We start from the raw sequence: 21127 nt of genomic DNA on the forward strand, positions 1-21127 counted from the left end.
TTCTTCCAGGGAAACAGGCTCTCATCTTTTTACATAATTAATACTTTTTAAGGCTTTCATTCGTTTTTTTGCTCAGTGCTTTAGTAACATGGTAGCCACATGTCCTGTCACTCATCCCTGGAAGCCACGCTTGGGGGAATGGTGTGTTTCAGGTGTGGGTGCTATCACCACAGTCTACCTGACAACATTCTCATAAGCTCAGAAAGAAAACACAGCCCTTTATCTGCTGTGTCTGCCCTCCACCATGCTGGCCCCAGGCCCCTCCCTAGCAGCACCTAATCTCCCTCCTCCACAGACTACTCAGGCATCTCAGGAATGAAATCACACAGGCTGTGGCCTTGGGTGCCTGGCTTCTTTTGAGTGTTTGTTCAAGGCCATCCATTCTGGGCATCTGTCAGTACTTTGTCCCTTTTCATGGCTACATGTTGCTCATCATATGGATGCAGGGTGCTTTTATGTTCCACTTGTCCTCTGGTGGACATCTGGGCTTTCCCTGACTGATGGCTGTTATCAGTCTGCTGCTGTGATCCTCCACACATGGGTTTGTGTGGATGTGCTGTTCACTCACACTCTCTACACCTATGGTGGAGTGGCTGGATCACTTGGTACCTGTGAGATTTGAAGGACTGTCTGGCCCATTCCCACAGGGGCTGGACCATTTCCATGTCAGCTGCCAGCCTAGGAGGGTCCTGACTTCTCCACACCCCCACAGCCTGTGCTCTCAGACCTGTGACTGAACAGTCTTAGGTATGGGATAGTTTCTCAGGTGACTCTGTTGGCTATGACCTTGGGCACCTTTTCCTATGTTTATTGGTTATTTCTGCTTTCTATGTCTTTGGAGAAATGTCTGTTTAGATCTTTGGCCCATTTTGTTCATTTGGGCTCTATGTCCTTCCTTGATTGTGGCTTATGAGAGTTCTTTGGATAATCAGATGCAAATCTCTGGTCAAATATGTGATCTACCAGTATTTTCTCCTGTTCTCTGGATTTTTTTTCACTCTTGGTGATTTCTTTAGAAGCACAGAGGTTTTTAACTTCTTTTTTTTCTCTCTCTCCTTTTGTGGTAGTAGGGATTAAAACCAGGGATGCTCTACCACTGAACTATATTCCTAATCCTTTTTTTAAATTTTGAATCACAGTCTCACAGAGTTGTCCAGGTTGACCTCAAACTTGCAATCTTCCTGCCCCAGCTTCCTGAGTAGCTGGGATTACAGGTGTGCTCCACCACTTCTGGGAAGGTTTTTACTTTTAGTGAAATTCAATGTTTCTATTTTTTTCTTTGTTGCTAATACTTTTGATATCAAAGAATCTTGTACTAAATCCTGGGTTGTGAAGTTTTACCTGTGTCTTCCTCTAAAATGTTTTTGTTTTGTTTTGTTTTGGGCACTGGGTGTTAAACCTAAGACCATATGCTAAACAAGTGCCCTATCAGAGAGAGAGCCCTTCTGAAAGCTCCAGAGAGACCCCTTCTGAAAGCTCTAGAGAGACCCCTTCTGAAAGCTCTTCTCCATGGTAGGAGGTAGGAGTCCAGGTACATTCTCTTGCATATGGAGATCCAGCTGTCCCAGACCATTTGAGGAAGGCACTATACTTCACCCCTAGAGGGATCTTGGCACTCTTGTCAAAAGTCAGTTGACACAGTCCTGAGGGTTCACCTCACATCCATCCATATCTCCACTGCCATTTCTTTCCAGTAGGTCATAAAATCAAGAAGCATGAGTTCTCCTGATTTTTTCTCCTCTTTTGGCATTGTTTGCTCTTCTGTATCTCTTGGGATTCCATATGTATTTTAGAATCAGTTTGTCAATTTCTATAAGGAAAACATCTGGGATTCTGACAGGGATGGCTTTGAATCTATAGGTTAGTTTGGGGAGTGTTGACCTCTTAACAATGTCACATCTCATGGTCTCTGAACCTGGAATGTCTTCTCATTTATTTTGGTTTTTAATTCTTTTCAACAATGGTTTGCAGTTTTTATTTATTTTTTCTTTTTTTATTGATTTATTTTTATTTGATACATTATGGTTGTACATAAAAGTAGAATTCATTGTGATATAGTCAGATATGCACAGGACAGAGTTTGGTTAATTTCATGTTGTTGTTCTTCCCCTTTCCCATCCTTCCTACTCTTTCCTCTCATTCCTTTTCTTCTAATATTCTCCTATTTTTCAAAAGATCAACCCTTTTAATTTCTTATTTCTCTCTTATTTCATTTTATAATTAGGTTAAAATTACAAAACTAAATCACTATGACAGCTTTAGAATGGCCACAAATTCTTTGCAACTCTTTTCACTAAGAGGATGAATTGCTTTCCCCAACCCTTGAATCTGGATTGACATTAACACTTTGATTTGACTGAATGAGGAGGAAATATCTGTGAATTCCAAACCTAGGCAACCAGAGACCTTATGAACAGACCAAAAAAGGAGATAAGAAAACATGTGGAGATCCCTAAATTGGGAGATGTTGCATAGAAGGAGGTAAACTATACATCACTCAAGTTGCCTTTTATTTAGTTTGGCACAAGACTGTGATCTTCCATCAAAAAAATATTTAGCATACTTATATATGTAGCCATATATACATATATGGTCTATACAGATCTATGACATAAATATACAGATATATGTTACCAAATTTTTAGGCAAAGTAAGTTTCCAAACACTTTGGAGTAATTCTAATAGCAAGAATTTGGCTAATCCAAGATTATTCTTCTCCAGGTTAAAAAATTCAAGTAGTTTATAAAATATTCCTCCAAATGTAAGGCCATTTTCAAAATTCTTGCTACTCTTTTTTGCATCATGTACAGAGAATTTCACTTATGTTTTATGTTTCCAGTTCTATTCTCCTGAGTGAGTTAACTGAAAGGTTTGCAGTTTTTAAATGTAAGGTTTGCATTTCTTTTGTGAAGTTTACTCCTAAGTGCTTTATTCCTTTGCTATTGTAACAAATTATTTTCTCAATTCTGTTGTTGAATTGTTCATCACTAGCATATGGAAATAGGGCTGTACCTTATCTCTGTGTCCTGCAACTTTGCAGGCTTGTTTGATGACTCTAGTGGAGCATACATGGGAGAGTGTGTCTTCTTTGAGTTTTCTATATAGATGACTGTGTTATCTGCCTACGAGGATAGTACTCCTTTTCAATCCCAACACCTTTTTTTTTATCATTTCCCAACCTAATTACCCTGGATAGCAACTCTGGGACTGTGAAAGTGGCGAAATTGGCCATCCTGTGTTGTTCTTGGAATTTTGTCTGATACTTATTCTGTGTGTATTAAAATGGCTATTATTTTGTTCTACTGGTAGGATGTGTTAACATTTTTGTGTGTGTATGTGGTACTGAGGATTAAACCTATGTGTACTTTATCTCTTTATCCCAGCCCTTTTTATTTTCATTTTGAGACAGAGCTCACTAAGTTGTTGAATCAGGTCTCCAACCTGTGATCCTCCTGCCTCAGCCTCACAAGTTGCTGGGATTATAAGCATGTGCCACCACACCCAGCTTATTAACTGATTTTTTATTTTAAAACATCCTTTTTACTAGTTCCCGGTAGGTCTTGAACAACCAATAATAATAAAATAAATAAATAAATAAATAAATAAATAAATAAATAAATAAAAATCGGATTAATTAAAAAAAAACATCCTTTTTATACATGGGATAAATCTGCTTCATAACTTTTTATGTGTGGCTAGTTAATGATTTTTCTATTTTTTCATGTCAAAAAAGTATCGGTTGTTAGTTTACCCTGTGTTTTTTTCTGACTACTGAACATTTTTTTGCAAAATTGTGAACCCAAAGAAGAAATGCATTTTGTTTCTTGGAGAAGCATCAGAAGGAGAATTGGATTGTCTATGGTGCTTGAGGGTAGTCTTTATGAGAGTCACAGCTCAGGACATAAAATACATGATATAGTAAAAATGATACATGATACATTTAAAATAGTCATGTTTTAAAATGTTGCCCTCTAGTATTAAAAGTTTTCCTCATCTTGTTTTTGGTATTTTTAATGACAGGCAAGTCTAAGAGAAATGCAGATGTTGGCAGTGAGCTGAATTGGTGTATGACTTGGGGTTGTGGGGGTGTGTGTTCATGCGTGTGTAAGCATCTTCAAATCTCTGTCACTTCACATAAGAAGCCAGGCCACAAGGAAATGGAATCACTCTAGGAAATTTTAAGCATTTTATGTTTTTTCTTTCTTTTCTTTTTGCAGTACTGGGGATGAAATCCAGAGAATCCAATAGGCTAAGCTCCTCACTTACTAGGGGGTAGCCCAAACTCTCTTCTGTATTATTATTTTTTTGAGGCACTATAAAACTAGCTTCAGTAGATTTCTGAAATGTTCTTGGGTGCTAACTTGTGTCACTAAAAACAAATCAGTAAAATCTTCTAAAGTCCTCCCTTTTCAATTCATTTTCTTTTAGTCTCAGACCAGTGTCCTGGAGGGAGTCTCTTGTCATGATTTGCAGAAATTTGGCAGCCTCATGTCTGCTATGATCACCAAGTCCTGGCCCAGGAACAACAGAGAGGCTGTTGAAGGCCTGGATGAGATTCTTGAACACCTGCTCATGGGGCCAGATATGAAGCAGCTCTTCAAGTTGTACAGTGTGTATACGGCTGGTTGGGGTTGCTGTCCTTCCTCAGGCAGAACATGGCAAGGTACTTGACCTGATCCTCAGCCTGCATGTGCTGAGATTTGGTAAAGGCAGGAGGACAGAGGTGCCCAGGCAGGTGCTAGGCATCTCGTGTAATTAAGAACATCTAACAGCAGAACCAGAGTCTGCTGAATGCCTGCTGGACATGTGCTCCTGGGGGGACACACTTGAAGAAGCCCCTCTGAAAAGTCCCCAAGCCCCTTGATTTCCAGATGAGAGAATAGAAGTGCCCAGGACACGTTGCTTACCCAGGGTGTTGAAGACTTACTGTCTCCAAGATAACAAATGATTAGAAATCAAGTCCAAGCCCAGCTTGCCTCCCTGTGAAGCTCACATTTTGAGACCAATATTGATAACTAACAAAACATGAAGTGACTCTTCAGCTATCATCTTCCCAAGTGTCATGCATTGCCCTGGAAATGATGGTGCAGGTTTATATGTAAATTGCTAGATTCATATCCTGTAGTGGGAAAGCACTGGGTGTGGCAATAAAAACCCAGGGCCAATGATTGTCTCAGCCAAACCAGCTGCTCTGTTCTACACCAGGACATAGGCAGGAGTAGTGTGTGGTCCTGAACCGGCCACAGTAGCCTGCTGTATTACACTCTACATACTTGGCAACATTCAGTTAAGACTCCTCCTTGTCTTTTCCTGGTTCATGGCTCTGTTCCTTTTATCACTGAGAAAAGTCCCCTTGTCTGGATGTTCTTGAGTTGGTCAATTCTCCCACTGAAGGTCATATCAGCTGCATTGTGTGTGTGTGTGTGTGTGTGTGTGTGTGTGTGTGTGATGCTGGGGATGAACCAGGATCTGGTGCTTGCTAGCCTAGCACACTACCACCAAGATGCACCCCAGCCCCCTGCTATCTTTGTTTTTAATGGTAAAGATAAACTTGGTCTTCTTATAATACTATACGAGCCTCATATTACTGTGAGATAAATAATCTGACAGTAAAAACAGTCATGTTTTAAAATATTGTCCTCTAGTTGCTCCAAAAGCTCATGTTCCAGGTTTTGATCCAGAGACAAGATAGGCAGAGCATGAAGCTGCAGCATGGATCTGCCTTTTTCTGGGTGTTGTGCAGATGCTTCCCTGCACCCATGGAGTGGCCTCTGATGTGAGCTTGTCCTGTTGCAGTTTATTTTTGTACTACTGCAGGGTTTCTCAGGACAGGTGAATTTCAAAAGATATCATGTGTAGTTCAAGAACTACGTTCACTGTAATGTGGGCTCAGGCCTTCAACCCTGAGCACTGTGGTTCTTCCAGCTGATTCTGTCCATTGGAAGGGTCTCCTCCTCCCAGACAGGAGATGCACTAGGGTAAAACTTTAACCTCACAGGTACAGGCATAGCTGAGAGGGGTGACTGCACATCTAGAAACACCACTGACTGCTACAGGCACCCTGTGGGAATGGGGCTGGTGAGAGGTTCTAGCTGCAAAGAGGTGAGAGGGGCAGGGACTCACCGCTCTCCTTACCTAATTAGGAACAGAGGAGAAGCTGTTAGCCAACAACACAGAGGATGCCAAGAGGTTGATGGCTGCCGCAAGCTCTGTCTTCATGAAGGTTGCTGGTGACATCCTGGATGGGTCCATATTGGTCAGACGGTTGGAGCTGATCCTGAAGCACAAAAGTCAGTTTCTGGACCTGTGGCAGTTAGGTGAGCTGTGGCCAGGCTGGTAAGAAGACTGTGTTCACTTGTGTGCTGGCTGTCCTCCTCTATGCCACCAAGTGGAGGCCTTCTTGTCCTTCGGGTGGTGACTATGGGGCACTCCCAGAGAGAGAAAGGGATGCTGTGAAGTGTGTTTCCTTTGGCTGACTTTGTCATTGTTTTCTAGAGACAGAAAGTTCTTCTGTCATGGAAGAGACACTGAACTGGAGGATGGATGAAGTCGTGTTTCTGAAGAGAGAGAAGAGACAGGTGGACAGCCTCCTGAGGCTGTGTGGGAAGGTGAAGCACCTCATCCAAGGTACTGCTCCCGCAGTTGCGCTGGGAACCCTTGAGAGCTGTCACAGGGATGAAGCAGGCCACAAATAGTGGGGCCTTTTTTTTCAGGGAGAAGCTTTTAAAAAATATTCTTGACCCAGTATTCAATGTGTTTGCCCAGGGAAGCAGCTTCCCCTTGTACATTCTTGTTTGTGTGCCTCTACACCCGTCGATGTCCCTGATTTCCCAGTGTCAGTGTCCTATGCTGGCTTCCCAAGGAGGGGAGGTGTCGATCTTTCTCCAGTCTGTGCCCTGCACATGAGGCTGCTTGCTGCTCTGTCACTCCCAGGGTGTCCTGAGTTACTGGTACCTTCTTCAGGGTAGAGCCTTCGCCATGGTGTGAACACAGGATTCACAAGCGAGCCGTGTGGTGGACCACGGCCACTCCATGGTTCTGGCACAAAGTTTCTGTAGCTGGTGGAATTGCATTTCTTGCCTTGGTACTTCCTTTTCCCCTTTTTCATTGTGTTTATTTCAAATTCAACCCCAAACTGTACCAGCTATCTGAGTGGATGTCTCTGAAGAGTCTCCCAGGACAGAGGGCTTATTTTCCCTAGCGGGGATGTGGCCCTCAATCTCCCCTCGTCTCCCAGGTTTCCTTGGCTCTGGCCTGTGCTTGACTCCTGTTTGACAGAGAGTGGCATCTACTGCTTGCTGGGACAGGGACACAGGAGGCCAGATACAGAACTGTGCCCCTGCTGTAGGTTGATCATTGGGCCAGGGGCAGAGTTTCCTTCAGAGTGCTGCCTGAGTGCTGCATTGGGATGTCAGGTGCATTCTCGCTATTGATCCTCTGTATGGAGCTTGTTGTCCTTCTCTGGATGCTCTTGCAAGCTGTGTGGCCCTGGTATTCTGAGGTTAACATTAATCTGTGCCTGGCCTTGGGTCTCTTTTCCATCTCTAGGATGAAGCACTGACAGGTCTCAGCTGGAGATTTAGTCTTAGAGCTCTAGGGCGTTCTCCTGAATTGGTTCATTGTGCTTTCCCTCTTGCAGGGTGCACATCAACAGCTTCTGGGCTCCTAGCATGGTTGCCTGACTTCCATGACATCTCTCCTGCTTGGGCTTCGCTTCCTGAGCCTCCTAACCTCCTCCTGCAGCCTGGACATTAACTTTTCATGTCAGCTCCCACATACACTGAATTTAAAGGCACTCCCTTTTTCCTTGAAAGATCTGTCCATTTATGTACCATGCTGTTCTCATGGCTCATGATTACAGTATGTTTTATTTCAGAGGTTATTGATATTTTTAAAGGTTTTCTTTTTCTTGCATATTTTCCAGTTTCATCCAAGTTGCTTTTTTCTGTTAGTTTGTTTTTCTTTCTTTCTTACTTTTCTTTTCTTTTTTGTATGCTTGGGATGGAATGAAGGCTTTCCTTTTCTTTTTTTTTACGTGGTGCTAAGGATCAAACCCAATGCCTCACATGTGCTAAGCAAGCAGTCACCAGTGAGCTACAATCCCAGCCCAAACCTAGGCTCTGTGCTTGCCAGGTAACCACTCTGCCACTGAGCTATCCCAGCCCTGTTGAGGTTTTGGTATCTATTTCCCGCTTTAAAGCTTTTCCTATTCTAGTTGGAGATTTTTGTTTGTCTGTGTCTATGAAGGCAGTCCCCACAAATGGATTGATAGGTTGAGTGCTTCTGGGCCAAGGCCCTTGGGGTTCTGTGGTTGCCCCTAAATTTACCTGGTCCTTGAGGGATGATTATATTTGCAGCCCCTACCTGCCGCCAGGTTTCTGGAGCCAAGAGGGAGAGGAGGAGGTGGAGTCTCTGCTTTACTTCTGCTTTCCTGCCTTGGTGGCTATGTCATCCTCTTGGTCCTTAGATTGAATAATCCCTGTCCTCTGGAGCTGCCCAAGACAGGTGTGTGTTTAGAAGTAGCCTCCAGGCCTAAGAGCCCTGCAGGTGGTCCTTTCTGCCCCTTGCCAGGTAGAGAGCAGCCCCCATCTGCCTGCATGGTGGAGGTGGACTCTCACCAACTGCTTCTTAAACAGACTTGGAACCCAATTCCAGTTCCCTCTCTGCCTTTCCCAGTCTAGGGTGCTAGGCCTGGCTGAGCTTATGTCTGCTCTGGCCTCAGGTTCTGTATTCTCAGGCCCCAAGTGTCTTTTGCCACCGGTGTGGCTGTCTTTCCACTTCCCAGCTTGTGTTGCTATCAGTCTCCTTTTCTACTCTTCTTGTTCCTGCTGATTCTGATTTTTCAAAAGTAATTTCTAATCTACCACAGGAGTGGGATTTGGGGGTGGGGGATAAATGTGTGTTTCCAACTGTCCCCTCCATACAAGAGCTTACAGTCTATTTTTAATTATTAAAACTGATGAGCAAACCCAAGGCAAGATGGAGGGGAGGAGGGATGAATTCTTACTGAAACAAAAATCCCAGCAATGGTATTCACTTAAAGAAATGGTTTTCTTAAAGAAATGATTAGAAATTCTAGGAAAGTAAAATAAGATGACTAGCAGTTTAACTTCCATGTTTCCTATGGTTTCCCAAGTGGACTTTGGAGAGATTGAAGCAAGACATTCAGAAGATTTGAACCACAAAAGACTGAATGAAGCCATGAGGGTGAGCCAGCCAGCATCCTCAGCCTGCAAGCAGATGACACACTATAACATGGACTGTGAGGTCCAGGAAATGGCTGCAAGGATAGACTCCCTGATGGACAGCCACATCTTCCAGATCTTCTGGGAAGAAGCTGCAGAGTCATTAAGCTATCCCCAAGGAGAATCTGAAAGGTGAACCCTTGAGCTTATAGAGGCCTTTGAGTACTTGTACTCGCCTTGTTACCAAAAGTTCATGAAATTGTATCAGGATCTGAAGTCAGGAGAGGTCACCATTGGAGAAATCAATGTCATCTTCAAGGACTTTGTAGATAAATACAATGATCTGACTTTAGACCTTCAGATCATGTGTAAAGTAGACCCCTAGGCCCAGAGGGGCTGGATCTCAGAATGTGTTGAACAGATCAAGGAGTACCATAGCCTGCACCAGGCAATCAGCTCGGCCAAGGTCATCTTGCAAGTCAAAAACAATTTTGGATTGACTGGTGACTTCAGTGTTATTTACACTTTAATAAACTTTGTAAGTTATTTTCTGGGGACTCCCGGGAGGTAGGGGCCTACCTCAGACTCCTTGGAAGCCCCAGGGCTTCTAGGAAGGTCAGTGAGGCAGCCCCCTCCAAGGACTCTCATCTGTGCTGCACTAAGTCTGGAATATTCCAAGCCCTGGGTTTTTACCTTTGCTTGAGACAGTGTGACTGTTCCTTAGCTAGTAAATTTTCTTGAGTTGATATGAAAACCCAAAATTTGGGATAGAGAAACCATCCTTTTTCTAAAGGAATCTCATCTTTTTAGGTTGTAAAAGCACAAAAGAAAATATTTTGTCAGCTGTCCAGGTACCTCTCTCTAGTTCTGGTGGAAATGCCAAATGGTACCTTGTTCCTGTTGTAACTCAGGCCTGAGTCTCTTCTTCCTATTTCTTAGCCTCAGGTTTCTAAGACATTTAGCCCATTTTTTCAGTAGAGACGGGTGTGATAATGCTTAGAATTTAGCACAGAGTATGGAAGTGTCCATACCTAAACTTGAACCCTTTGGTACATATGTGAGTAACTCCCCAAAACAGAGAAGCCAACGACATGGACCTGGCAGGGCTATTGTGAGGAGTAGGTTTCAAAGTCCAAGTAAGCTTCCCCATAGGACCTTGGGTACCAGTGACAGTAGCTACTGCTGCCCAGCAGGGAGGGCTGTGGAGGTCATGCTGTCCTTGGTGCAAGAGTGTGTCATGCTGTTGCCGTAGCAGCTGCTGGTCCAGGCATGTGGGGGCGGGGCAGGCATGGGTAGTCTCTGGTGCAGCCCACAGCAGAGCTTCATCTTGCAGATTGATGACTTCGAGGCCTCCCTCCTTGAGACACTGGACCAGATCAGCCCACAGCATATCTGGGCTAAGAAGCTGCTGCAGGACATCAGCGAGCCCTGCTGCCAGTGTCTGGAGGAACTGGCCCTGCAGAAGGCCCTGGGAGGTATGGGGGGGACTTGACTTCAGTTGTTTGCCAAGTGGGGTTTCTGAGCTTGAGGTTACTGTGACTCATTCCTGTGTGTGCTTTAAGTGGGGAACAGTGTCTGCTTCCAGGCCCACAGTGCAGTCTGCATCAGGACAGCTTTTCAGGGTTCTGGTTAAAACTGTTTGCTTTGCTGCTCTCTCCATCTGTGTTCGTAAGCATCTGGATTTCCTTTGCTCCTTCTAACTCATTCTGCCAGAGGCCTAGGTAAGCTCTTGCATGCAGGAGGGCATTGCTGCTCTAAGCTTGTAGAAAATGTGCATTTCTCTTCCAGCCTAGCGCTAGGCAGCCTGCATGGTTGTGTGGACTAGATAGAGGCAGGGGAGGAGAGGTAAGAAAGAAAGTTCAAAGAGGTGGAGCAGGGGCAGAGCCTAGAAGACCACCTCCTGCTGCCACTAAGGCTGTGCTGGCTCCAACTCTCATACAGAGCTGTGCTGCTTCCACCTTGTATTCCTGAGTCTGCTTTGATGTACATCCTTTGATTAGTAATTAACCCTGGGGGAATTATCTCAGTTTTTTTAAATAAGTAATTGTCCACATATTATTAACCAACTGACTCTGAATTGTTTAAGTGATGATGTTTGTGGATTAAAGGAAATAAGTTACACACAAGCCAAGAACAGTGCCTGAGACATTGTTTGGTAAAGATTAGATGTTGGTCAGTGGTGTCATCATATGCTGCTAAAGAAAAGGTGCCCTGGTGTCCTAACTGAAGGCAGGAAGTATCACACATCCTAGGTGTTTACTTAGTGTCTATTGATGGCCTCACGAAGGATCGTGCTCCAGGTGAGAGTTGTGCAGAATCTTGGAGTGGTCCTGTGCTGACCTGTTCTCTGCCCCATGCATCACCGAGCTCCAGGTGTTTGTGGACCTGGCCTCCATCTCAACTGGAGACAGTGACATTGACGTGGACCTGGTGGCCTGCTTCCATGATGCTGTGCAGGGCTATGCATCCCTGCTGTATAAGCTGGACAAGAAGGCAGGCTTCAGCGAGTTCATGGAACAGTTGAGAGAACTCTGGAAGGCTCTGCAAAATGACCCCCATCTGTCCCGTAAATTGGTGAGTCTTGTGCCTGGTTCCAAGGCATGGAGGTCTTGCAGCCCTGGGGAGCAGCTGTGCTTTGAGGGCACGTGGGCATGGAGGAATGTAGGCAGCCATTTAAACTAATGTTTAAAACCAGCTTTTCTTCACATATGGAAATGCTTTCTTTGTCTTGGGTTGGAATGGAGCTACAGAACTGCATGTCCAGAGCAGTCTCCACCCTACAGGACAAGTGTGGAAAGAACATGGTAGGAAGTGTGCAAAAGGGTGTGCAGCAGTTTTCTCTGAATGGTAGTAATTTTGTTTGGTTACTTTTGAGTATTTTTCACAATTAATTTTTGATTTTTTTATCAGGAAAAAAAAAACACTTCAGTAAACTACCTGTACCAGCATCTGAGTAAATGTACACTCATAACTCGCCGAACGAGAAGAGATGTCCAGAGGCCTGCATCAGCCTTGGGACAATCCTGTGTGTGGTTGGAGGGTGAGGAGATGGACAGAGAGAGCAATTTGCAGGTTAGTTTTTCTGCTAGAAGCTGGCGTTCTGTTGCAATTTTTCAAGTTCTTCGGGTCATGCTCAGGGACCATGGCAGGACATTAAGATTTTAGGGCTCCTGTTCAGTCAGGCATCTCTCCTCAGAGGGCCTTTGTTCTGGGTATGTAACAGGATGGTGGCATTTCACTTGGGAGTGTGGCCTGTGGCCATCCACCCAATCATCCATAAGTGCAGGCTACGTGCACTCCAAGTGTCAGCTAGGAATCAGGCACCAGCGCAGCCACACTGAGTGGCCAGGGTCCTTGGGGACCAGGCAGGGTCCTGAGGGACCGTCAGAGGCACCTGAGTCAGCCTTAGGCACTGGGTGAGCAGCTACACCCAGAGCCCTGGAGGAGAGTGGCTGGAGTTTGCCCAGCAAGGGCAGAGGCAGGAGGAGGACATCCAGGAAGACATTCGAACTCTGGCCAATGTTCTCTGCTTTTATCCCAACAGCGAAATTCTGCCAGGAACTTGGAGTGGCTGAAGACAGTGAAGGAAAGCCATGGATCCATTGAGCTCTCATCCCTGTCTGTGGCCACAGCAATCAACAGCAGAGGCATCTATGAGATCAGGGCACCCACAGGTGACCAGAAGGTGAGCCCTCCCAGATTCTAGGTGCAGTGTTGGTGGCATGCGCTGGCCTGCTGCAGAGTCAGGGTTTCAGCCACCAGAAAATGGCCTCTAAACATGTTGTGCCTCCCAGATCTCACCAGATGCCATCCTGAGCCTGATCCTCCCTGGGGGTCACAGTGGCCTGGAACCAGAGCGCTCCTACACTTTGGAAGAGCTGAAGGATCTTTTAAACAAGCTGATGCTGATGTCTGGCAAGAAAGACCACAAGAGTATGGAAGTGGAGAGGTTTTCTGAGGTGAGCAGGTGCCCTGTTGCCTCAGGCTGGGCATGCTCACTGCCCTGCTGCTTGCAAAGGGGAAGGGGCAGGGGTTGGCCTCCGGTGGACAGAGTGGCTCTAGAGAGTGGATCTTGTGGGTCTGAAGGGTGCACCTTGCCTGGAGCCACATCTGAAGTGGGACAGGCCCTGGAGGCCCTGGAGGCATCCTTAAGATCTGTCACCACTGGTGGTTAATCAGCTGCATTTAGCAGGAGGTGACCAAGTAGATAGATCTTAAAAAGAAGCACAAATGTCTTTGTTTACTCTGTCAAACACCACAAGATTCAAATGGGCACTCTTCTTCAAAACTAAAGTAATCAAGCCAGGTGTGGTGGCACATGCCTGTAACATCAGTGACTCAGGAGGGAGTCAGGAAGATTGCAAGTTAGAGGCCAGCCTCAGCAACCTAGTGAGATTCTGTCTTAAAATAAAAAGGGCTGGGGACATAGCTCAATGGTAGAACACCCTGAGTTCAATCCCTAGTACCAAGAAAAAAAAAACCCTGAAATAATTGTTGACACAGGTTGTTGGTTTTTGTAAAAATCTCTCTCTCTCTCTCTAACACACACTCTATCTCTCTCTCTCTCATATATATATGAGAGAGAGAGAGAGAGAGAGATAGATATATAGATATATAGATATAGATATCTCCTGTTATAGGTTCTTTCCTTACAGTTTGTTTGTACTTCACAATTGACATTTTTTCCTCCAGTGCAGCCATAGAGCCAGGTCCTGGCACATACTAGGCAAGTGCTCTACCACTGAGCGCAGTCCAGCGCACATCAACATTCTTATCTGCCACCTGATCTCTTCCTGAAGGTAGCTGCCCTCTCTCTAGGCTTTTCGTGTTTCCCAGTGACCCTATGGGAGGAGTGAACCCAAGTCCCTTTACTTAGAACCCGTGTGTGTCTAGATTAGCATGTTCCCCTGCAGTAGCTCACTGGGAAATCTGCCTTATGCCCTTGTTTCCCCCAGTTAATCTGCTATGTGCATCGGCTCATGCAAGCCTTCCTGAACCTGTACTCTACGGGAAACATGCTGTTCCAGTCCTGGACTGCCGAGGTCTCCTGCTGCCCCAGGAATGGCGTCTCCATCCACATGGACTTCCACTTGGAGTTGGTAAGCCAGCTGACAGAGAGTGGGGACATCACCCAGCTCCTGGAAGCCCTCTGCAGGCAGATGGAGCACTTCCTGGATGACTGGAAGGAGCTGGTGAGCAGAAAGCGCAGGGAGCACTTCTACCTCAACTTCTACACGGCCAAGCAGCTGGTCCTCCTGAGCACCGAGCTCAGGAAGCAGCGTCCCAGCGAAGCTGCCCTCATGATGCTGTCCTTCATCAAAGACAACTCCACCCCAGCTGACGTCTTAAGGGCCACCGAGGGGTTCAATGAGGCCCCCAGACACCATGTAAGGACAGTGATGGAAAAATTACCTCCATTGCAATCCGCTGAGATCAACCTGGTGACCAAGCTGAGGGCCATCATGGAACAGTCGCGGGAGAGCATGAGTGTCTTTCTGCCTGGCTGCCTGGACCTGGAGGCCCTGGGCCATTGTCTGGCTCACCTGGCTAGGATGGGCAGGTCTCCTGTGGAACGGTCACTCTCCTTGGGCCTGCAGGTTGGCCAGCCCAACCTGGTTATGTGTGGCCACTCTGAGGTGCTGTTGGCTGCCCTGGCCATCTACCTGCAGGCCCCAGGTCAGCCCCTGCCCACCTTCGATGAGGTGCTACTCTGTACCCCAGGGACCACATTTGAGGAGGTGGCCCTGTTCCTGCATCGCTGCCTGGCCCCAGTTTCCCAGGGACATAAGGTCTACAGCCTGCTGTTTGCGGATCAGCTAAGCTACGAGGTAGCCTGCCAGGCAGAGGCCCTGTTCCGCAGCCTGTGCACACAGTGTCCCTGGGAGGACTACCAGCTGGTGGTGGTCTGTGATACGGCACAGGAATGCTGCTACCTGCCCTCAGCCTTCAGCCAGCACAAAGTCCACCTCGTCCCCCAGGTACCCCTCCATGCCATCCAGGACTACCTGGCACATCACTACCAGGTCCAAGCACAGACCCTGTCTGCAGCAGCTGTGTTCAGAGACCGGATGTGTGTGGGGATGGTGGCCTCGGAGAGAGCGGGAGTTGGTAATGAGAACACTGGGGTGGGCAGGCAGTCTCTCAGGGTTTCCCAATGACCCCTGCCTCTGCAGCAGTGGGCACCTCAGATGACACCCCTGTGCAGGTGGGAAAGTGAGTCTCAGGAGGGTCTGACTGCCTACAGTCAGTACTTCCTCTAGAAGGGGCCCCATTTCCACCCAGGCTGCAGTTCCCAGGAGCCCAGCTCCTCCTTGGATGGACTTCTCTGCAGGTCACTTTTTTCTTGTGTAAACCCTTGACCTTTTCTGGGTTGCATTAGTGTGAGCAGAGGAGGCACAGCTGCTCTGGCTCCAGAAGAAGAGTGCTTCGCACCCTCCCTTCAGTCACTGACATGTGTCCTTGGAAAGAAGTGGTGACTTCCATTCTGTTTATTTCATCCCATTGGCATCACTGTGCCCTGTCAGGACAAAACCTGCCCTCCCCTACCCACCCAGGACATGCCTCTGCTTTTACATTATTACACTTTCACTGCTGTCATCATGGAGAATGCCAGGATGCTGAGTGGGTGACAGCTGGGGACTCTGACTTCATGGTGGAGTTGTACTCTATTCTGATATTCCCTTGCATCACTTTTGAATTTTACACAGAGAAATAACTGTTTTTATTATTTTTAAACTGGATTTGCCCCAGGGGTGCCCTACCACTGAGCCACATCCCCAACCATTTTTATTTTTTGTTTTGAGACATGGTCTCACTAAGTTGTTTAGGGCCTCAGTAAATTGCTGATTCTGGTCTTGAACTTGCAATCCTCTTGCCACAGCCTCCCACGTAGGTGGGATTACACGCAGGTGCCACTGCTCTTGCCTGAGACATAATTTCTAATCTCTCTGGATTCTCTTTCTCTTGGTCCATAGGCTTGGGATCTCATTTCCTTATTTTAACATTTCAGGGAAATCTCTCTATGTGAAGAGATTGCATGAAAAACTGAAAAATAAGTTAAACAGTGAAAAGATCCCTTTAAAGATTGTTCAGTTGACTGACACTCGGGTGGATGAGGGCCGCGTCCTGGGCTCCCTCCTGTCTTTCTGGGATTCTCAGTATGGGAAAAAGCCCATGATATTCCACTTTTATGTGACTGCTTCAGTAAGTTCCCATATGGCAACCAAATGGCCACATCAGAAGGTGTAATTCCAAGGGACCCACCTGCTTCTCCCTGTATGAAGAGTCTCTTCTTTCTACACCTACCTGTGGTCGATACCCTTCTCTCAAGGAAAAAGACAGGAGGGTCCTGGGGGTTGGGAGAGATGGTTGGCAATTGTTTATTTTTAAACCCATGCTTCTCTGTCTTTAGGTACAGTCTGGAACTAGGGTCTTTCTTTTCAACTCCTCATTTTACAATACCTAATGGATACAAGTGGGAAAATGTGGCTTTGGAATCCGTGCCATTTATATATCATTGAAATTACAGAAAGAAATTTAGTGCAGTCAAGGAGGTCTTCAAAGCAGGTATGTACAAGGGCATTTGCAGGTGGTCATGGTACACTTTTGATTCTGTGGCCTGTGGCTTGGGGTGACACATCTTAGTTGTTTCCCACTTTTGCCTTAGAGGAGCAGCATGTACAGTGGCAGGGGAAATGCATGCTTGGACTTAAAATTCAATGATGTCTGGAATGAGAATGCTCTTGTGTTGATTGGCAGCATCTTGGATTTGTCTGGATCTGTCAGATTGGTGCTGTGTGTCTGGGTTGAGTCCCAGCCATGCTGAGTGATGGGAGATTCCTCTGTTGACAGACACTGTCTCCTATATTCTCTTCCAGTGAACATGGCAGGGACACTTCACGCATAGAAACCCATTAGCTGGTGGGAATTCTGTTGTCACACACCGTTTGTGCTTAGTGGAGAGATGGAGCCGCAGGATTGGAAATGGTTTCCTGGTTCAAGATACAGCTGCCATAGTTGAGCTTTTGTAGTACCCTAACATGCAGATGCCAGCCTCTGTGAACAATAGACTGCAGATAGCCACATGCATTCAAGTGATTTTTTTTTTCATAAAGTCCCATCCAGGGTAGACTGCATGGAAGGTGTCTGCCAGGAAATCAAGTTCTAACTTCTACTTATGTCTCTTCTTTGCAGAATCCCCATGTCCCCCAGTTCACTTTTCTTTATATCTTCCCCAAAGTCACCTGCAAACCTCCCAGTGAAGTGATAGCCATGGAGCTGAGCCCTGAGAGGAGCGTCATAGAGCCTGGAATGGATGAGAGAGAGTTCCAAAGTGCCACTTTCCAAAGACCTTACCAATATTTAAAATGATTCCATCAAAAAGAAAACCTAGACACATTTCACTATCAAGAAGGCTCTGTTGAAGGTACCCCAGGGGAGTGCATCCAGCACCTACTCATATACTGCGGGGTCATCAACCCCTCCTGGTCAGAACTCTGGAATTTTGCTCGGTTCCTCAACTGTCAGCTCAAGGACTGTGAGGCCTCTCCATTCTGCAATCCAGGATGTACTGAAGACGCACTATGGGGCTTCAAGAACTTTGTGGTCACCTTCATGATCTTCATGGCAAGAGACTTTGCCACACCAACACTTCATACCTCTGACCAGAGCCCTGGGAAGCACACGGTCACCACGGATGGTGTCAATGAAGAAGAGCTCGCCCCCTTCACTCTCCGGAGGAGGTGGGAGTCAGAGTCTCACCCATATGTGTTCTTCAATGGTGACCATGAGACCGTGACATTCATAGGCTTCCATTCTCTGGCCCAATGAGAATGGCAGTGTTGATGCCATCAACCATCTCAATAGGAAGATAATCAAGAAAGATGTCATAACAGAAGAACTGTACATAAGGCTGTTTCTTCAAGGCGTGTCCTTCAATGTTGACTTTGATAACCTGCCCAGACACGAGAAAATCTTGAGACTCTGCCAGCCACTAGGAATTTCTTGGGCCCTGGACCCTGATGTAACATATGAGCTTACAACAGACAACATGCTCAAGATTCTGGCCATTGAGATGCGGTTCCGCTGTGGGATCCCAGTTATCATCATGGGAGAAACCGGCTGTGGGAAAACCAGGCTCATTAAATTCCTTAGTGATCTGTGGCGTGCTGGTACCCAGGCTGAGACCATGAAGTTGGTCAAGGTTCATGGAGGAATAACTGCAGCCATGATCTACTCCAAAGTCTTGGAGGCTGAGAAAACTGCCTTATCCAATAAGGACCAACACCAGTTGGACACTATCTTGTTCTTTGACGAAGCCAACACAACAGAAGCCATAAGCTGTATCAAGGAAGTCTTGTGTGACCAGACCGTGGATGGCCAGCCCCTGGAGGAGGACTCAGGCTTGCACATCATAGCTGCCTGCAACCCTTACAGAAAGCACTCCTAGGAGGCCATCTGTTGTTTGGAGTCAGCTGGTGCAGAGGAAACAGCAGACAGGCTGGGCTCCATTCCCCTCAGGCAGCTGGTGTACCGGGTCCACACCCTGCCCCCGAGCCTGATTCCTCTGGTGTGGGACTTTGGGCAACTGAATGACACTGCTGAAAAGCTCTACATCTAGCAGATTGTGCAGAGACTGGTGGACCATGTCAGGATCAGCGAGAACAAGACTCACGTAATCACGGAAGTGCTCTCTGCCTCTCAGAGGTTCATGAGGAACACTGAAAGTGAGTGCAGTTTCGTCAGCCTCCGGGATGTGGAGCGCTGTGTGAAGGTGTTCACATGGTTTCATGGCTACAGCGAAATGCTCTTGGTGAAGCTAAACACCTTTCTCTGTGAGACCAGTGTCAGCAAAAATAACTTCAGGAGAGACCCGGTCCTCTGGTCCCTGTTGATGGCTGTGGGGGTCTATTACCATGCCTCCCTAAAGAAGAAGGAATCCTACCGCAGAGCCATTTGCAGGTATTTTCCAGGACCATATGACAACAGCGGGGTCATCCTGGACGAGATCACACACGCACAGGATCTTTTCCTGAGTGGGGTGCCTCTGAGGAAAACCATAGCCAGGAACTTGGCTCTGAAGGAGAATGTCTTCATGATGATCATCTGCATTGAGCTGAAGATACCCCTTTTCCTTGTGGGAAAGCTCCGAACCTCCAAATCTCTCGCCAAGACCATTGTGGCAGATGCCATGCAGGGCCAGGCCGCACACTCCACTCTCTTTTGCAGCCTAAAGCAGGTCCACCTGGTGTCATTCCAGTGTAGCCCCCACTGCACCCCACAGGGCATCATAAACACCTTCAAGCAGTTTGCTCACTTCCAGCAGGGGAAGGACCTGCAGTAGTACATGTCTGTGGTGGTGTTGGATGAGGTTGGCTTGGCAGAGGATTCCCTCAAAATGCCCCTGAAGGCTCTGCACCCACTGCTGGAAGACGGGTGCATTGAAGGTGATCCTTCCCCCCACCAAAAAGTCGGCTTCATAGGTATTTCCAACTGGGCCCTCGACCCTGCCAAGATGAACCGGGGCATCTTTGTGTCCTGCGGCAGCCCCAGTGAGAAGGAGCTCATAGAGAGTGCCAGAGGGATCTACTCTTCAGACAGCCTGGTGCAGGACAGGGTCCGAGGGTATTTCGCTCCTTTTGCCAAGGCCTATAAAACAGTGTGCAGCAGGCAGAACAAGGAATTATTCGGGCTTCGCGACTACTATAGCCTCATCAAGATGGTCTTTGCCACCACCAGAGCATCTAACAAGAAGTCTTCTCCACAGGATATTGCACAGGCAGTCCTTCGGAACTTCAGTGGCAAAGATGACATTCCTGCTTTGGATATCTTCATGGCCAGTTTACCTGAGGTCAGGTACATAGGAGAGCTCAGGACCCTGGAGCTCATCAAGCAGAACATTTTCAGGGATATGAAGACGGCAGCAGTGGGGGAGCTATAAGGAGCTGAATCCCGCTACTTGCTTGTGCTGATGAAAAACTACATGGCCCTGCAGATTCTGCAGCAGTTATTCTTCGGTGAGGACCAGCAGCCTGAGATCATCTTTGGTTCCAGTTTTCCCCGGGACCAGGAGTACACCCAGATCTGCAGAAACATCAACCGAGTGAAGATCTGCATGGAGACTGGCAAGATGGTGGTGCTGCTGAACCTGCAGCACCTCTATGAGAGCCTATACGATGCACTCAACCAGTACTACATCTACCTTGGGGGCCAGAAGTACGTGGACCTAGGGCTCAGCACCCATCGCGTCTAGTGTCGGTTCTACCCTGACTTCCACCTGATTGTCATCGAGGAGAAAAATGTGGTGTACGAGCAGTTCCCCGTGCCCCTTATTAACCGGCTGGAGAAGCACTACCTGGACCTCAGCTTGGTGCTGCAGGGGTGGCAGAAGAGCATCATGCAGGAGCTCACGCAGTGGGCAGAGGACTTCGCTGACGTGAAGGCCCATCAGTTCCGGGATGGGCACAAGTACAGGCCTGCTGACGTCTTCATCGGCTACCACTCTGATGCCTGTGCCTCTGTGGTACTGCAGGCTATGGAGAGGCAGGGCCCCAGGGACCTGACACAGGAGCCATATCTCAGAGTATCTGAGGAGGCCAAGCTGATCCTGCTGGACTGTGCCACACCAGATGCTGTGGTGCGGCTGAGCACCTCCATGCTGGGCTCATTTGCTGCACAGACACTGTCTCAGGAATACTGGAACAAGCAGCAGCATCACTCCTTTGCAGATTTCCTCCAGACCCAACTTTGCAATGCAGACTCAGAGCGCCACGCTATCTTTACAGAGGTGACTGCCCCCACAGTCTTTCCCTTTCCTCTTTTACCCAGGAGCCAGGAGGTCTCCACTCCGTTTAAGGCACCATTCACTCTGGGAAATGGATGTGTCCCCTTCATGTTAGGATCAAGGAGGATAAGTTCAGTTAGGTTCTCTTGCCTGTTTGTGA

At 47.1% G+C, this 21127-nt stretch overlaps 1 protein-coding gene across 1 annotated transcript in view; it reads left to right on the forward strand.

Moving 5' to 3' along the window:
• Positions 1-21127, forward strand: part of LOC110597411 (E3 ubiquitin-protein ligase RNF213) — a 53572-nt gene that overhangs the window by 19440 nt on the left and 13005 nt on the right. The window contains 14 exon segments of the mRNA XM_078029831.1: positions 4429-4663; positions 6144-6317; positions 6496-6627; positions 9137-9723; positions 10519-10660; positions 11491-11759; positions 12730-12870; positions 12980-13144; positions 14141-15293; positions 16195-16388; positions 16597-16624; positions 16627-16751; positions 17379-17999; positions 18001-20970. Of these exon segments, the coding sequence (XP_077885957.1) occupies positions 4429-4663; positions 6144-6317; positions 6496-6627; positions 9137-9723; positions 10519-10660; positions 11491-11759; positions 12730-12870; positions 12980-13144; positions 14141-15293; positions 16195-16388; positions 16597-16624; positions 16627-16751; positions 17379-17999; positions 18001-20970 (6936 nt within the window).

The sequence above is a fragment of the Ictidomys tridecemlineatus genome, chromosome 13 (assembly GCF_052094955.1).
Source record: "Ictidomys tridecemlineatus isolate mIctTri1 chromosome 13, mIctTri1.hap1, whole genome shotgun sequence".
In the NCBI taxonomy this organism is placed as follows: domain Eukaryota; kingdom Metazoa; phylum Chordata; class Mammalia; order Rodentia; family Sciuridae; genus Ictidomys; species Ictidomys tridecemlineatus.